The sequence below is a fragment of the Balaenoptera acutorostrata genome, chromosome 16 (genome assembly GCF_949987535.1).
Source record: "Balaenoptera acutorostrata chromosome 16, mBalAcu1.1, whole genome shotgun sequence".
Classification (NCBI taxonomy): Eukaryota; Metazoa; Chordata; class Mammalia; order Artiodactyla; family Balaenopteridae; genus Balaenoptera; species Balaenoptera acutorostrata.
This window is the reverse complement of record NC_080079.1, coordinates 75,118,451-75,135,761: the sequence shown is the minus strand read 5'-3', so window position 1 is coordinate 75,135,761 and position 17,311 is coordinate 75,118,451. Positions and strand designations below refer to the sequence as shown.

General features: G+C 44.5%; 1 protein-coding gene across 1 annotated transcript in view; it reads right to left on the bottom strand.

Moving 5' to 3' along the window:
• The window catches only part of KCNK1 (potassium two pore domain channel subfamily K member 1), a 47,604-nt gene extending 42,600 nt beyond the window's left edge, over positions 1 to 5,004 (bottom strand). The window contains exon 1 of the mRNA XM_057531510.1: positions 4,448 to 5,004. Within this exon, the coding sequence (XP_057387493.1) occupies positions 4,448 to 4,802 (355 nt within the window). The 5' untranslated portion in view covers positions 4,803 to 5,004. The remainder of the gene's footprint in view (positions 1 to 4,447) is intronic.
• Positions 5,005 to 17,311: the final 12,307 nt, after the last annotated feature.

Genomic DNA, 17,311 nt, shown 5'->3' with positions numbered 1-17,311 from the left:
TTTTGAGGAGTTTTGTTTTGTTTTGTTTTTTTTGAGGAGTTTTACAGTTCTAAGTCTGTGTTTAAGTCTTGCTTACAAATGGAATATCACTTGGCCATAAAAAAGAAGCAAATCTTGCCATTTGCAGCAACATGGATGGACCTAGAGATCATCATACTATGTGAAGCAAGTCAGACAAAGACAAACATCACTGATATCACTCATATGTGGAATCCCATTTAAAAAATGATACAAATGAACTTATTTACAAAACAGAAACAAGACTCACAGATCCTGAAAACAAACCCATGGCTACCAAAGGGGAGACGTTGGGGGGAGGGAAACTCAGGAGCCTGGGTTGAACATATCCCTTGGTTCTTCTTTTTCAAAAATTAGCATAGCTATCAGCAAAACCTTTTCATTCCACATAAACTTTTAACCTTGTGTTAAGTACTGAAATTTATGTACAGAATAGTATATCAAACATATTTGTATATTTTAAAATTATTATAAAGACAACTACCTAAACACCATCTAAATTACAAAATGTAACACACTAGTAACTAAGAAGACACATATGAGACCCTCCAGAGTAACACTCCATCCTACCATTTCATTAGTAACTACCCTCTAGATGTCTGTAGTAATCATTTTTATACATATCATATTGTTGTTGTTTATGGTTCCCTTATTTTAGGTAAAATTTACACATGGTCAAATGTACAAATCCAAAGTTCAAAATTCAATGTATTTGGATAAATTCATACACCGGTGTCAACTACAGTCCTATCAATAAGCAGATTACTTCCATCACCCCAGAAATTACTTTTGTGCTCATTCCTCATTCAGAATTATCCCCTAGTCCTTACCTCTCTTCCACTGTATATTTCACTAGATGTTAATTTTGTTTATTCTAGAACATCACACAAACGGAATTACAGACTAATACTTTTTTGTATTTGGCTTTTGCTCAGAATATTGTACATGAAATTCATACCTGTTTTTGGACAAACTGTTCTTAAGAATGAATGAGATTGCTCACCATTTTATATGGCTACTGAGGACAACTTTAATAAAAATTATTTCTTACTCTCCAAGTGTCACCTAGACATTATTTCTTTAATCCTTGAAAAAAAAATCACAGTAGAAAAGTTATGTGGGAAATACCCGCATGTATAACCACCTCCTTTTATTTATTTATTTATTTATTTTTTCCTCCTTTTATTTTTATACAGCCCTGCCCTCTGAAAAGGTAAAAGTGGACTGCAATTTCTTCCATGCTCACGATTTCCATGTAGATGTTGCTGTAGATCTTTTTATAATCAAGAAGTAAAGAGATGTTCAATTATTTGCTGGAAATAATTCAGAGTCCTTGGCAGAGCAAAGAATGAAGAGAACATTGCTGAATTACCAACTTAAGGCTTCTTCCAAACAGACCATGAAGGAAGACTTTACCCAGTTCTTTCCAGAAATGGAACCTTGTACTTTCTGGGAGAAGATTCTGCGATCAGTGAGTTCATGTTCCTGTGTTACGACGATGACTACCAAGAACCGCATCTTTGTAACGCCCATTGTTACCATTCTGGCCAAGCCAGGGGTTGACTGCACTGATTGACAGGGTGACAGTTATCTCAGTGAGTTGCCATCATCCGTGGTAGAAGAGTTTTTAAAAAATTACAGCTGGCCGGGGGGGGGGGGGGTGGGTGGGATGAATTGGGAGATTGGGATTGACATATATACACTAATATGTATAAAATGGGTAACTAATAAGAACCCGCTGTATAAAAAAATAGATAAAATAAAATTCAAAAAGAAAAAAAATTACAGCATGTCTAATATCTACCTGAAGAAAAGCATAAACCACGATTCCAATTCATTTGAGTTGCCTGGTACTCTTCCAGAAAATATTTTTCTAGCAATGAAGTACACTAGATTGACCCTAAAAATTACCTGATCCTCTGCCACAAAACCAGTTAACACATGGAACATCAAACATGTCACAGGATGGGTCAATATAAAACCGAGAAAAGAGTTATCTATGATTTAGAATAAAATTCAACATTTTTATTAATAAATTCTATTCTATCAACGACAAGAATTCACTGATTTGCTAATTTTACAAACCAAGAAGCAAATGTTTTTCATCTAGTTTATCCTTAAGTGCCCCCTTGCACTGATTTCCTAAATGAACTCTTGTTTTGCCTGAATACACACTTTCTTAGGAACTACAGTGCAATCCGAATACCAATAATAAGACATCTTTCCCCACCTTTTTTTTTTTTTTTTTAACAAGAACTGCAGATTTTCCTAGTTGCAAAAAGAGAGGGAGGGAATCTGGGAAAGAACTGTCTGTTCAAGATGTAAACTAGTATTTCTGACATTTAATTAGGTGCATCTGATGTTGAGATTATACAAGAGCTGCGTCAGTGATGGAAAATCCCACCCAGGAGCAGCAAACCTGTTCTTTTCCTCATAGTACTGTTCTTACTCCCGTTCCATCTTTTTTTTTTTTTTTTTTTTTTTAAAGTTTTACTTGATTTTATTTATTTATTTATTTATTTTTGGCTGTGTTGGGTCTTCGGTTCGTGCGAGGGCTTTCTCCAGTTGCGGCAAGCGGGGGCCACTCTTCATCGCGGTGCGGGGACCGCTCTTCATCGCGGTGCGCGGGCCTTTCTCTATCGCGGCCCCTCCCGTCGCGGGGCACAGGCTCCAGACGCGCAGGCTCAGCAATTGTGGCTCACGGGCCCAGCTGCTCCGTGGCATGTGGGATCTTCCCAGACCAGGGCTCGAACCCGTGTCCCCTGCATTAGCAGGCAGATTCTCAACCACTGCGCCACCAGGGAAGCCCCCGTTCCATCTTTGAAGTACCGTTATTTAGAAAGTATCTAAAAGTTATCATCATTCTCCATAATATTTACCCAACATTGTGACCTAGTTGTAGACCTTCTGCAGCTCAGTGAAACCACTTACTTCTGCAGAGAAGACATGATTCCCGATTTCGCACAAACATACTCCAAAGGAAAGACAAGGTGAGTTCTAAAGGATCTAAGGAACAGAGTGAGGTAGAGACAGCTAAAGCTGGACTGGTCGGGAGAAAAAAAACTAAAGAGCAGCGTTGGAAAAGTTCAAAAGTAAGATAACAGGTCTGTCTTAAGGCTACTTTTAGAAAGCATCACAATACAAAGTAGAATTCTACTTCTGTTTATTGCAAGGCAGACTCCTGTCAGTTTAGTAATTCACCCCACACTTCTGAACCACCTTATTACATGATACCTGGAGAGTATACCGTTACTCATTACCAAAAAATTAGCAGAACTAGGTTTAACCCAAGGGGATTATATAGAAATAAACCCTGGGAGGCGGCGAGAGGGGATGGGGAGAAGGCAGAATCCGAGAAACACAAAGTTGATTCACCTGTAAAGGTGGGGGGATGGGGTACTGCACGTCCCTGGCAGGGAAATCACGAGGCCCAGGTTCCAGGACGACACCGGCAACCAGGAAGCGTGTGACCTTGTGGAAGCCAAGATGGACTGTTCAAAGAACTGACCTCATGGATAGAGACGGGACGGCGCGCTGCATGTTCTCTGAGACCACTTCCCAGGGTCCAGATCCCAAAGGATAACACCTCCCCTCAGGTATATACGTGCCTCACTTAGCCACGGCTGGGACAACTCAGCCTTTTCCATCCAATCTGGCACAGTTTCGGCGCCCCGGAGCGCGGGGCCGGCCTCCTCCCGCCCCCAGGAAGGACATCCTCCATCCGAGAACGTCCTGCCGGGTGAGCGGTGCGAGCGAAGTGGCGCTTAGGAGTTCAAGGGTGGCCTCGCACACGGAAAGTTGAAAAATAAAAAATAGAAAATGCTGAATCAGGGTGCCCCCATTTTGCCGGTTCACGGGCAATCGGATGCTCCCTTCCCTCATCCCTCCTCCCGCTCCGAAAAGAAACCGGATCGGCCTGTGCGCTCAGAGGTCACCTGCGAAGAACAGAGCGACACGTCACTCGGCTAACCCTAAAACGGCCCCCGCGATCGAAAAAGAGCCGAAAACACCACTGCATCATCCGAAGAGAGGCCCCCTCCGGAAAGTGACCCTTTAACGCTTTCTCCTTCGGTTCCGCAGCCTCGGCCGGGCGGGATGGGGGCGGGAGGGAGGTGAGCGCCCTCGGAGCACCGGAGAGTTTCCACCGGCCCCGGCCTCGCCGCGCGCTGGCCAGGACGGTACCGACTCCAAGCGGACGGTCCGGTGTAGGATGCCGCGAACTAAAAACCGCAGCCCGAGGGACCCCTCCAAGAGTTCCGGGCGGCCACCCCCGAGTCGCACTCTGAGGCCGCCTCGCCGGCTTCCGGCGCCGCGGAGCCGGTCCCCAGTGATCAGAGCCGGAGGGGCCCGGGGATGGAAGGAGGAAGGGGGGGGCGGATCAGGGGGCCGATCGGGGATCGGGGCCGGGGGCGCGGGGCGGGCCTCCTACCTGTGGTGGAGAGCACGGTGCTGGCGAAGAAGAGCGCGGAGGTGAAGTCCCAGTTCCAGTTGCCCGAGGCGTTGCTGAGCACCGACACGCCGTAGTTGCTGGCCTCCAGCACCCGGCCCAGGAACTGCTCGAGCTGCGGCTCCGACAGGCACTCGTGCTCCTCCAGGAAGCGCCGCTTCAGCTTGCGCAGCTCCTGGCGCAGCAGGTCCTCGTAGGGCAGCTCCACCGACGAGAAGACCACGGCGCCGAAGACCAGGTAGAGCAGGTAGCCGAGCACCAGGAAGCCGAAGCACCAGGCCGAGCGGTGCCGCTCCACCAGGCGCACGCACGAGCTGCCGGCCAGGGACTGCAGCATCTTCTCCGCCGTCCGGCCGCGAGGCCCGCGCCGCAGACCGGCCCGCCCGCTCCGGAGAGCTTCTTCGCCCTTCTTTTCCTGTTTCCTTGCAAATAGAAAACACCCAGATGATGTGGCGCTGACGTGGTGGCCGGTTCAGGTAGCCCGAGAGGCGCCCGAGACCCGCCCGAGACCGCCGAGCAAACTTGCAGGCTGCGCGGGGGGTTGGGCGCGCGGCCGGGGAGCCCCCGCCCTTGACTCCGCCCCCCGGGCCGCCCGGACCCCGCCCCGCCCCGCCCCGCCCCGCCGCGCGGCGCCTCTGGCTCCCCGCCCGGGTTCCCCCTCCCAGCCCGCCCGAGCGCCCGGCAGGCGGGGTGGGAGGGAGTGTGTGCTTGCGTGCGTGTGTGTGTGCGTGTGTGTGTGTGTATACACACTTCTGGGCTGTTCGCTGCCGCTCCAAGACCCCAGTCCCAGCTACACCGTTTCCCACCTACTTCTTCTTAAAGCCACTATTACAACAAAGAGAGCGCTGGAATACTTTCCATCTTCTCTTACTGGGCGGAGCGGGTTGAGCAATCTGGTGCCAGTGATGATGGTGAAAAGACAGGAATCTCAGGGCTGGAACCTGAAGAGGAAGGCAGAGTTTTGGAAAAAGCCACATTTCTGAACCCTAATTCTTTAGAACGTGAAGAGTGAAGAAAGGTCCCAATATGTCAACTACCAGAAGCAACTGAGCTTTCCCGAGTGGCATTTCTTTTTAAGGGGACGCCCTTGCTGTGGGCCAGAGTCTAGTTGGTGCACCCTTTTTGCAAGGGCAATTTGAGGGTAGGTTTCAAGAGCCTTGAAAGAGTTTATGTGCTCTGACACCGTGATGTGTCCTAAGAAAAAATATTCAGGGAGACAAAGATTTACAGAGAAGGCTGTTCATAAACAATATATATCTATATTATATACGAAATAATGAAGTCAGGAACAATCTAACTATTCCAAAATAGAGGAATGGTTAAATGAATTATGATATCTCTAAAAAAGAATGAAATAATGCCATCTGCAGCAACGTGGATGGACCTAGAGATTATCATACTGAGTGAAGTTGGTCAGATAAAGAAAGACAAATACCAGATGATATCATTTTTATGTGGAATCTAAAGTATGACATAAATGAACTCTTCTATGAAACAGATTCACAGACATAGAGAATAAACTTGTGGTTGCCAAGCGGGAGGGGGTGTGAGGGAGGGAGGGATTCAGAGTTTGGGATTAGCAGATGCAAACTATTATATATACGATGGATAAACAACAAGGTCCTACTGTATAGCACAGGGAACTATATTCAGAATCCTGTGATAAACCATAATGGAAAAGAATATGAAAAAGAATGTATATATGTATGACTGAATCCCTTTGCTGTACACCAGAAACTAACACAACATTGTAAATCAACTATACTTCAATAAAATATTGTTAAATCAATAAATAAATTATGGTGTCTCTACAGCATGGTTACCATATTAAAGATGTGTTTAAAGACTACTGAAGCTAAGCGATCTCATGTATAGAGTATATATGGTCTTATGTATAGAATCTCAAATATGTAAAATATTTGCACTTTGTATTGTAAAACAGAACTATCTGCATAATAGATCTACTGCAAATCAAACCAGCTCCTAAGAGTTGTCTTTGGATGATAGTAGAGTATATAGGTGACATTTATTTCTTTGACATTTTTATATTTTTAAAAATTTTCTAAAGTGGACCTTTTTTTGGGGGGGGGGGCAGTGCTGCGAAGCTTGTGAGATCTTAGTTCCCTGACCAGGGACTGAACCCATGACCTCAGCGGTGAAAGCGCAGAGTCCTAACCACTGGACTGCCAGGGAATTCCCTACAGTGGACCTATTTTTGTAATCCAGAGAAACATTAAAAGTAAACAAAACTGAATTCTTTAGTACAATTATTTAGTACAATTCCTATCTGCCTACTTTAAGAAATTTTTTAAAAAAACCAAAAAACCCAACCAAATGAAAACCATTTTGTGTTCATTTATTTAGAAATTTTCATGGAAATCTTTAACATCCTCATCAGTGGTTTTTTTTGCTTTCAGGAAATGAGTTTACCTCCTCCTTTACTCGGAGGATTGAAATCATCCCTCTCCTTTACTTGTCTTCACTTCAAAATCTCTTAATCAGTAATCTACTTCTTTCCTTTCCTGCTACCCTGAGGAAAACAGCTCCTGCTTATTTTCATGGTGAAGTCTTGAAGCCACCACCCCCAGCCCTTCAGTCTCCAGGAAACTTGACCTCCCCAGCCAGTCCGTTACTCTTTTATAACTTGAATCTTGCTGCTCTGCTAGCTCTTTTCTCTCCGCTTCAAAAAATCACCTCGAGTCTACACCATCCCGTAACACGTTCTCTGCCCCGTGCTCTGTAACCCTTGCCCCTCTTACCGTATCCTTCTTGATCTTTGCCAATGTGACATGTCGGGGGACCTCCATGCTCCCAAGGTCACCTCCACCTGCAGCACACTCTCATTGTCCTTCTGCCTCTCGTGGTGCCTTTTCTCCCAGTGTCACTGTTTTTTTGGTTTTTGTTTGTTTGTTTGGCCTCAGTGTCTCTGCTCATGTGTTTCAGACAGTCCCTGCCCCAATCTCTATCTGTGATGTACCGCATGTACCTGTCCTTCAGGGCCTGCTTAAATGCCATACCTCATCCACAACACCTTGATGCTCCGGGGGGATGTGATTTCTTCCTCCTCCCAAACCACTGAACCCTTTGAACACTGCATTTTGTGGGGTACATGTGGTTAACACCTGCATACACCAGTGTGGTTTTATCATCGTGCCCTCAAATATACATATACATATATGGCAGCTTTAACACATGGTTGCAAATTCTTTGACCCTTTTCTCATCAAAAGGTAGGGTTTTGTGTTTCCTACTCATGAAACTCTGTGGGCTTGTGACTCTTTCAACGAACAGAGGTGACACTAGGTGATTTCAAGGTTGGGTCATAGAAGGCCAGCAGCTTCGGACATCATTCACTGGAACACCCCTCTCTTGGAGCCCCCAGCCATAATTTAAGATCTCTGATTACCTTGAGGTTGATCAAGGTAAACTGCCATGCTGGAGAGGCCGCGTGTAGGCTTTCCAGGTGACAGTTCCAGTGGAACGAGCCTCCCCACCATCCCCACTGAGGCCCAGGACATGCCAGGTTCAACCCCCCAGATCCGGCCATCCACCTGCTGAATGCCACCCAGGGACCTCTGTCAATGTCCCCTGCAACAGAATAATCTCCCAGCTGAACTTGGCTTGAATCACGAGCTCTAATAAAGTAGGTGTTGTTTTCAGCCATGAAGTTTGGGGGGAGCTTTTTAAGTAAAAAAAATAGAGAACCCAGGGCAGCATGCATCTGGACTATGCCTAACTTTAAAACTCATCATTAGATGTTTTGTTCCAATGCGTTTGCTGTTCTTTCCCATATTTCACTTCTCTGGCCGAGGCTCTTGCTCAGTTCCATATAACAGCTAGACCAGGGATACCAAATACTTTTAAATCACCTGCTTTATGGCTGAGTAGTATTCCATTGTGTATATGTACCACATCTTCTTTATCCATTCCTCTGTCGATGGACATTTAGGTTGCTTCCATGTGTTGGCTACTGTAAATAATGCTGCAATGAACATTGGGGTGCATTTATCTTTTCGAATTATGGTTTTCTCCAGAGTTCAGGGTTAACAGATACACACTACTATATGTAAAATAGATAAACAACAAGGGCCTACTGTATAGCACAGGAAACTCTACTCAATATTATGTAATAACCTATATGGGAAAATAATCTGAAAAAGAATGGCTATATGTATATGTAAAACTGAATCACTTTGCTGTACACCTGAAACTTACACAACATTGTAAATCAACTATACTCTAAAATAAAATAAGAATTAAATTTAAAAAAGCAAAACAAACAAAACAAAATAAAATCACCTGTTACTTCAGACTACAGATAGAAACGAAATTATCATACGCGTGGTCTGACAGGTCCTTCCCTCCAGGGTGAGATCTGTTGAGTAAAGCCTGGAGGCGGGGCTGGGCTGAGGGATGCAAAATTCCTGTATTTCTGCCTCTTGGAGTTGATGGGTATCACCGTGATAGAAGTTGACTGTCTCCTTCCTCTTCCCGGCCCCCTGTGCTGGACAGTTAGCAATCTTAGTGATGGTAGGATTTTTTCCTTCTGTTAAAACCTTTACCCCACGTGGTTTCTATGTATCACACTGCTGAGAAGCTACTTCCCTTCCGGCCTCCTCCTGGGGACCATACAAGCTGGAGCTACCCCACGCCAGTGTGCCAGAGGCCATCCCAAGCATTTCTCAGGAAAAAGAAATGAGAATGTGGAAGAAAGCTCAGGGAAGAGTGCAGAGATTCCCAAGAAGGAGGCAAAGGTGGGAAGGGAGGGGGTTGAAATAAGTGGGAGAGACAGTACGTCACCAGGCTGGGGCTGCTTCCTACATCAGTGTTCTTGTTAATCAACATAATTTGGAAACACATGACCAAGCTTTGTGAGAAACAAACCTTGCACTTGGCACAGAACTGGCAAGTTAATCTGACGTGGAGCGAATGATGTAAGCGATCATCGCTGTTGTGCTGTATGATAATTAGGCATAAATGGCAGACAGTTCATGTAAATGGGTTTAATTATCTCAGCAGGTTGAGATGATGGAACAATTCGTAGAGATGGGAGTTCCATAGGAAAGTCTTTCCCTTGGGATCAAAAAAGTGAAATTCACAAACACTGGGTTGGTGAAATCAGGTCAATCAGCGGCAAACACAAAGTGTTAGTGTTTGTCATTCCATTTTGGGATGTATACCCAAAAGGACTGAGAACAGGAATTCAAAGAGGTATTTTTACACCCGTGTTCATAGCAGCATTATTCACAATAGCTAAGACGTGGAAGCAACACAAGTGTCCATCAACGGACGAATGATAAACCAAATGTAGTATATACTGACAACAGAATTTTTTCAGCCTTAAAAAGGGATGAAATTCTGACACATGCTACCATCTGCAAGAACTTTGAAGATGCTATATTACGTGAAATAAACCAATCACTCAAGCACAAACACTGTATAATTCTACTTACATGGGGTACCTAGGGTAGTCAAATTCACAGAGACAGAAAGTAGAAAGAATTGTGGTTGCCAAGGGCTGGAGAGGGGGGAGAGGATGGGGAGTTATTGCTTAATGGGTTCAGAGTTTCAGTGTTGCAAGATGAAAAAGTACTGGAGACGGAGGGTGGTGATGGCGGCACAACAATACAATTGTACTTGATGCCACTGAACTTGGCTAAGATGTTCAGTTTTGCGTTATGTGTATTTTACCACCATTTTTTGAAAAGTCAGCGTTTTGAGCTGACAGTGGGATACAGGCATTACGAGTGGGCTGAAGTTTCCCCATCCTCCAACTAGCTCCAGGCTGTATCCATGATGAGGGCCCTTGAAGAAGTAGATATCCTTCACTTCCAGAGGGTGTTGGACAGTCCAGGTGGGACACAGCACAAGGGACCTCAGTGACCTGGCACACACCCAGATGAGATACGCCTGGCTAGTGATGGGTCTGGAGGCCCAGCTTGGAGAAATGGCAGGAGTATTCCAGGCATTTGCCCTGATGAAAGAAAATTTAGGATGATCTGATAGCTGCATGCAGAGAAAAAAAAAATGGGTGAGTTTATCTTGTAAGTCTTCACAGGGCAGAGCTAGGACTAATGGGTGGAAGATATAGGGCATAAGATTTAAAAACCACAGCAAGAGAGAACATTCTAATCACATGACTTGACTATCAATGGAATGAGCTGCCTCTAGAAAGCTCCCTGCCATGACTGTTCAAGCAGAAGGCAAACAATCACAGATTTGAAAGGTAAAATGGAGAGCCTTTTGTCATTTAAGGTGCTTTCCGAATCTGAGATTTTACGGTTGCACCATTTATAAAGTCAGGGGTATGGGGAGAAAAGAGTGAAGCAAATGAAGCACAAAGTTGCCCTGAGGTGCTTCTGAAAATTGCTGGATGTCTAACCAGGGACTGCCAAGATGCTCCAGCCCTGGAGCCCCTAACTCCCAGGTGGGGTCATGCCCAGTGCCAGGGAACCCCGACCGAGCAGACCCCCAGCTTCTCCGTCATCTTTGGCAAAGCTTGTTGCTGCCTCCCCCCACCCCTTATTGTTATGGGAGGGGTCCATCCTGGGAGGAGGGCAGACCAGGCTCAGCCTCTAGGCACGCTCAGCGTCTGCTGGGAGGGCAGCAAGTGACAGATGACTCCCTTTAGGGTCCTTGTGGCCACACAAGCCTGTGAGAGACTGTCCACCCTTGGCGCAAGGGATGCTGGTAATTTCCCTGCCCTCATCTCGGTCTCTTAACCATGCCTCCCAATCTCACTTTCCCTGTGGATGTTAAAACATAATCCATCCCCCTCGCCTCTTATTCAATCGTTATTTAACCTGCCCTCCAGGGGTACAAGAGATAAGGAGGGAAAGGACCAGAAAAAAGGACTCTCCTGGAAGTAAGATAATGAAAAACGGAGAAGGTGAAGTTTAAAAAGATTAGAGGAGCTGAAAGACTCTAACGACATCCCGGGCTCTGGCTGCCACGCGCCTTGGGAAGGCGACTCCACCCCCAGTAGCGCCCCTCCCTCCCTCCCAACCCTCCCCTCCGGCCCCAGAGCACTCGGGGCGCGGGTGAGTTGGGAGCAGCTGCCTGAGGCCATCTCATCACTCTTTCCAAAACCAGGTCATATGTCTCAGCAGCTTGGAATGGCTTTTCCCCAGGCTTGGTTAGTCAATGATTTCAGACCATTACACAGTATGGGGTTTATGCCCTAATGGTAGAAAAGCGAGAGAGAAAAAAAAAAAGAGCAGGGCAATATCTTTTTTGTCTCCTGGAGTGTCCAGCCCAGGCTGCTAGCAATCATCAGAGCTGCTGTGTCCCACTCCTAGCGAGGTGATACACGCAAGCTGCAAGCTCCTTGACAGCCTAGGACAATATCCTTCATAAACTATTGTGTCTGCATGTGACACACAGGTCAGCAGCGTGGACACAGGTGCCAGCCGGCATCCATGATTTCCAGCACAGTCGGGCTTCGTGCTGAAGGTCCGTGTTTTTACCTTTTCAAGAACCCATCTACTCAGAGGGAAAAATTTCAGATCTGGGCACACTGAGATTCCCTACCTACTCCCACTGAACTCTAGGGCCAGGACACCAAGTGAAGTCTGTAAACCCTCACCCCATACACGGCTCAGTTTGCTGTATCAGTACCTCCCCTAGATCCTAGAATCTTTCATTCCCTCCATATCACAGGCCACTTCCACATAAACTTTCCTGTATTTCAACACCCCATTCAAATCTTCCTTTCGGGTCTCTTTCTTTAACTATCAAAACACACAAAAACTCATCTCTCTCTCTCTCTCTCTGAATTCACACTACAGACATTATCTGTGCAAATCACTGGGTTCCTAACAAGCACCTCCTTGTATCATTCATTTTATGAGTACACGCTCTGTCCTCCCACAGGGTTGTACGCTCTTAGGAGGAGTTCCCGTGTCTCTTAGTTCTTTGTACCCTTGATAGCACTCAGCACAATTCTTTCACATGACATGTGTACAGTAAATATCTTTGATTGTTTGATTAGTAAATAATCACGATTACACTTTCTCCAGGCAGCAGCATATTGTTTAGTGGGAAATATTTTTAGAACGATGGTCAACCACCTTGTGTTTATGCAATAACTATCTGTTATCGCTTTCAATGTGAGGGAACTGGTTCTTAGCACAAGGACTGCCCAAGGGACCCTAGACAGGAAATGATTTATTTGGGGGTAATTTTGTTCTATTGGATTCTAGGATTTTCCATATATAAAGAAGACCTTTCAGGCGCTTTTTTACAATGGAAGGCAAAGATCCTCTAATAGACTTTTAATTTTGAATGTCTGCCCTGCCCATCACCTTTATTTTTTTTAAGTTTAATTTAATTTTTTAAATTTTATATTGGGTTATAGTTGATTTACAATGTTGTGTTAGTTTCAGGTGTACAGCAAAGTGAATCAGTTATACATATGCATATATCCATTCTTTTTCAGATTCTTCTCCCATATAGGTTATTCCAGAATATTGAGTAGAGTTCCCTGTTCCCATCACCTTTAAAAACAAAACCAAACACACTCTTACAGATTCTAGAAAAAGCAAGACCATGCTAATGGAAAAGAATCTGAAAAAGAATATATATATATATATATATATATATATACACATATATGTATGTGTATATATATATATGTGTGTGTGTATATATATATATATATATATATATATATATATAACTGAATCACTTTGCTGTACACCTGAAACATTATAATCAACTATACTTCAATGAAAATAAAAATCAAAAATTAAAAAAATTTTAACAAAGAAACTGTTGAGAAACTTACCTTGTGGAGTTTTAGGAGGGACAAGAATTGTTGCAGTTAAGGAGAAAGAGGCAGAGAAGTGAAATCCATAAGCCTAGAATGTTAATTCAAGTTACTCCATGGAAAGAAAGGAAGCCCACTGATGGGACTATAGGATAGAAGGTGTGTGTGTGGTTGTGTGTATGGACATGTGTGTTTAAGATGGGAGAGACTTGAACGTGATTGTGTATCGCAGGGAAGGAGCCAGTGGAGAAGTTGAATTAGAAGCAAGAGAAGAGAGAAGACAATTGATAAAGAAGGGTTCCAGGGGACTTCCCTGGTGGTCCAGTGGCTAAGACTCCACGCTCCCAATGCAGGGCACCTGGGTTTGATCCCTGGTCAGGGAACTAGATCCCCAATGCCGCAACTAAGACCCAGCGTGGCCAAATAAATAAATAAATAAATGTTTTTTTTTTTTAAATGAAGAAGAATGGTTCCAGAGGAAGTAGGAATGACTGCAATCAGTAGCATAGAAGCAATAGACAAAGGAAGGGAGAAACGTGAGTGCCGGGCTGTTCACTCATTGATCTATTGCTTCATTTAGCAACTAGAGATTGATATTTGCCATGTGACAAGAATTGTGTTAGGCTCAGAGAATATAACAGTGAGCAAAATGATTATGTTTCTTGTCTTCAAGGAACATATTCAAATGAGAGTCAAACACTAACTAAATATGAAGAGTAAGGTGTAGGGAACTCTAAGGCAGGTACCAGGGAAGTCTGTCTGAATACGGAGATCAGGAAGGCTTTCCTGAGTACACACTGAGTCGAGCTGAAAGATGATAGGAATTAACTACTAAAAAAAGAGGTGGGACCCAGGGAGGGGTTGGAACTGGTGGGAAAAGAGGCTAGAAAAGCAGGTGGGGGGACTTCCCTGGTGGCGCAATGGTTAAGAATCCGCCTGCCAATGCAGGGTACACAGGTTCGAGCCCTGGTTTGGGAAGATCCCACATGCCGCAGAGCAACTAAGCCCGTGCACCACGACTACTGAGCCTGCACTCTAGAGCCCACGAGCCACAACTACTGAGCCCGCGTGCCACAACTACTGAAGCCCACGTGCCTAGAGCCCGTGCTCCGCAACAAGAGAAGCCACCACAATGAGAAGCCCGCGCACTGCAACGAAGAGTAGCCCCCGCTCGCCGCAACTAGAGAAAGCCCGCACGCAGCAACGAAGACTCAATGCAGCCAAAAATAAAAATAAATAAAATAAAATAAATTTAAAAAGAAAAGAAAAGAAAATCAGGTGGGGTCAGACCATGCAGGAAATTGTAAGGTCCTAGGAATTTCCTAGGAATCCAGGGAAGAGTTTTCAGCACAAGAATTTACATTTCCAAATGGCCTCTTTGCAGTGCGAAGAATGGGTCTGAGTAGAGCAGCAGCGGATACTGACAGAACCACTGGGTTGGGAGAGGTGTCCCAGGAGGAGAATGATGGCAGCTTACTTCAGTGCATGGCGATACAATAAGGGCAAGGATCACTGTCTGTTCTGTCCGTGGTTGTAGCCTCAGCTACTGGGACTGGCACACAGTGGGGCTCAATAAATGGTTGTGGAATGAAAATGAATGAATGAATGAGTGTGAGCACAAAGGCATAGAGTTGAGAAAGTTCCAGGATTTGGGGCTGCACTGAGTGTGAGTAGGTGGGTCTAGGTGGTAAGAAAGGCATCAGGTTTCTGGCTTGTGTGTCAGTTTTTTTTTAATTTTAATATTTTTTTTCCGGGCTTTTTTAAAAAACTTGCTCCAGTTTGTTTGTTTGTTTTATTTATTTATATTTTGGGCTGCTTTGGGTCTTCACTGCTGCGTACAGGCTTCTTATTGCTGTGGCTTCTCTTTGTTTTGGAGCACGGGCACTAGGCACGCGGCTTCGTTAGTTGTGGCGCACGGGCTTAGTTGCTCCGCGGCATGTGGGATCTTCCTGGACCAGGGATCGAACCTGTGTCCCCTGCATCGGCAGGTGGATTCTTAACCATTTTGTTGATAGTGGTGTCATTAATTGAAGTTGGGAACACCGCAGGAGTATAAGGTTTGCAGGGAAAGCTCACAATTTCAGTTTAGGACAAGCTGAGTTTGAGATATTTTTCAGATATCTAAGAGAACATGTCCCACTGGGCAGTTGTGTATACGAGCTTGGAGCTCAGAGAATTCTTGGTAGAGATAGAAATCAAAATGGTGTTATCTAATTTACTATTCATATATGAATACCTCTAGAAAATGACTCCGTTTGGCTTTGCGGTAAAAGTATAGTAAAGGTATAAGATTATTGGAATAAAGAAGTTCAAGAACACAAGGGTGTTGGCTGCTGGATGGGACACCCACGTGGATGTTAATTATTTCCCAGGAAGATGATAGGAGTTGAGGTGTGAGAAGCAGCATCAGCCATGTGCCAAAGTCCTCAGGGACCTGATGAGTGATAGAGAAAACGAAGGAAACAGGCGGAGAAATGGTCCCTAGGGCCACAAAGACCCATGGGTAAAGAGCAGGGCGCTAGGTTGGGTTCTGGAAGACTTGGGCTCCATCTCCTACTAGCTAGGCAGCTTGAGCAAGTCACTTAACGTCCTGAAGCCTCTTTTTCTTTGTGTGCTTAACAAAAAAAAAAAGAACAAAGAGGAATGTTATTAACCCATCACCTGTCCCTATCTAATAGTGAGAATCGAGGAAAATCATTTTTACATACATATATAATTGAGCACTATTGAATAGTAAAGCAAGGGTGCAATTAGTTTTCACAGAGGGGCTCTAATAAAAACCCCAAGTATTCGGAAGATAAAAGACACGCTGTGAACTTGGTCGGGTTATCCAAACCGTCTTCCTGAGGGAAGTCATCCTTGAGCTAGGGCTTGAGATAGCAGGTGGTGCATAGGGACCTGTGTTTAAAAAAAAAAAAAGTTAGGAAAATATTTGAGACAAGAATTAGCAAGTCACAGATTGACCCTAAAGTAAAAATTTAATTGAAGGCAGAGTGTAAATAAATAAAGTCTAAATAAAAGCTATAGATGGGCTACTGCTTTTTTTTTTAATAAATGATCCAACATGGTTATATTCTCCAAAGTACGGAAAACGTTTAGCTATTCTTTTCAGTATAAAGCAGATGGTAAATCTATTTTATTCAGGAAAGGAGGATATAACTGTAATTATCAATGTGTCAAAGTAATAGGAAGGGAGTTTGTAGCACATGTGTGTACACCACAGACTAAGCAGACAGTATCAGGAGCTAAAACACTGTGCAGCACCCCGCCCAGACCTTTTCCCGAAACTCTCCCCCTCCTCAGACACTTTGGATTTTGGTGAAACCATATTCCATAACTGGCTATCTTTGGAGGCCCTAATCCACTAAGGCACCCCAAATTAAAAGGCTTTTCGGGGACTTCCCTGGCAGTCCAATGGTTAGGACTTGGCACTTCCACTGCAGGGTGCATGGGTTCAATCCCTGGTCGGGGAACTAAGATCCCGCAAGCCATGCAGGGTGGCCAAAACAACAACAACAAAACAAACAAAAAGGGCTTTTCATTTCTTCCTTGTGGTATCTGAGTTGTTCCCACAAGATGCAAAATCAGTAGGATAGACATGGTACATTTTAGTCCCCACAAGAATTCAGAATTTTGCTCTAGTATTTTCTATGCTTGTCCTATACTTGCTTTTAAAGCAAACCTACTGCATTAGTGGTCACTCCCCACTGACCTGTGGCCACTTGCAGTGTTGCATCAGCACGATAGAGCAGAGTGGTAGGTGGGGTTCTAAAGAAGATCCCCAGAAAGTTCTGTCCCCTGGCTATTCAATTAAATGCTAATCTAGGTACTGCTGTAAAGGGACTTTGCAGTTGGAATTAAGGTTACTAATCAGCTGACCTTGAAATAGAGAGATTAACCTGGAAGTCATTGCCTTTTCAGTTTTCTTTCAGTCTTTCAAATTATGTCATTTATTGGCTGTGTGACCTTCAACAAGTTACTTTACTTCTCTGTGGCTCAGTTTTCTCAACTGTAAAATGGGAAAGATAAGAAATAGTACCTACCTCATAGGCTGGTTGCGAAGACTAAATGAATTAATAG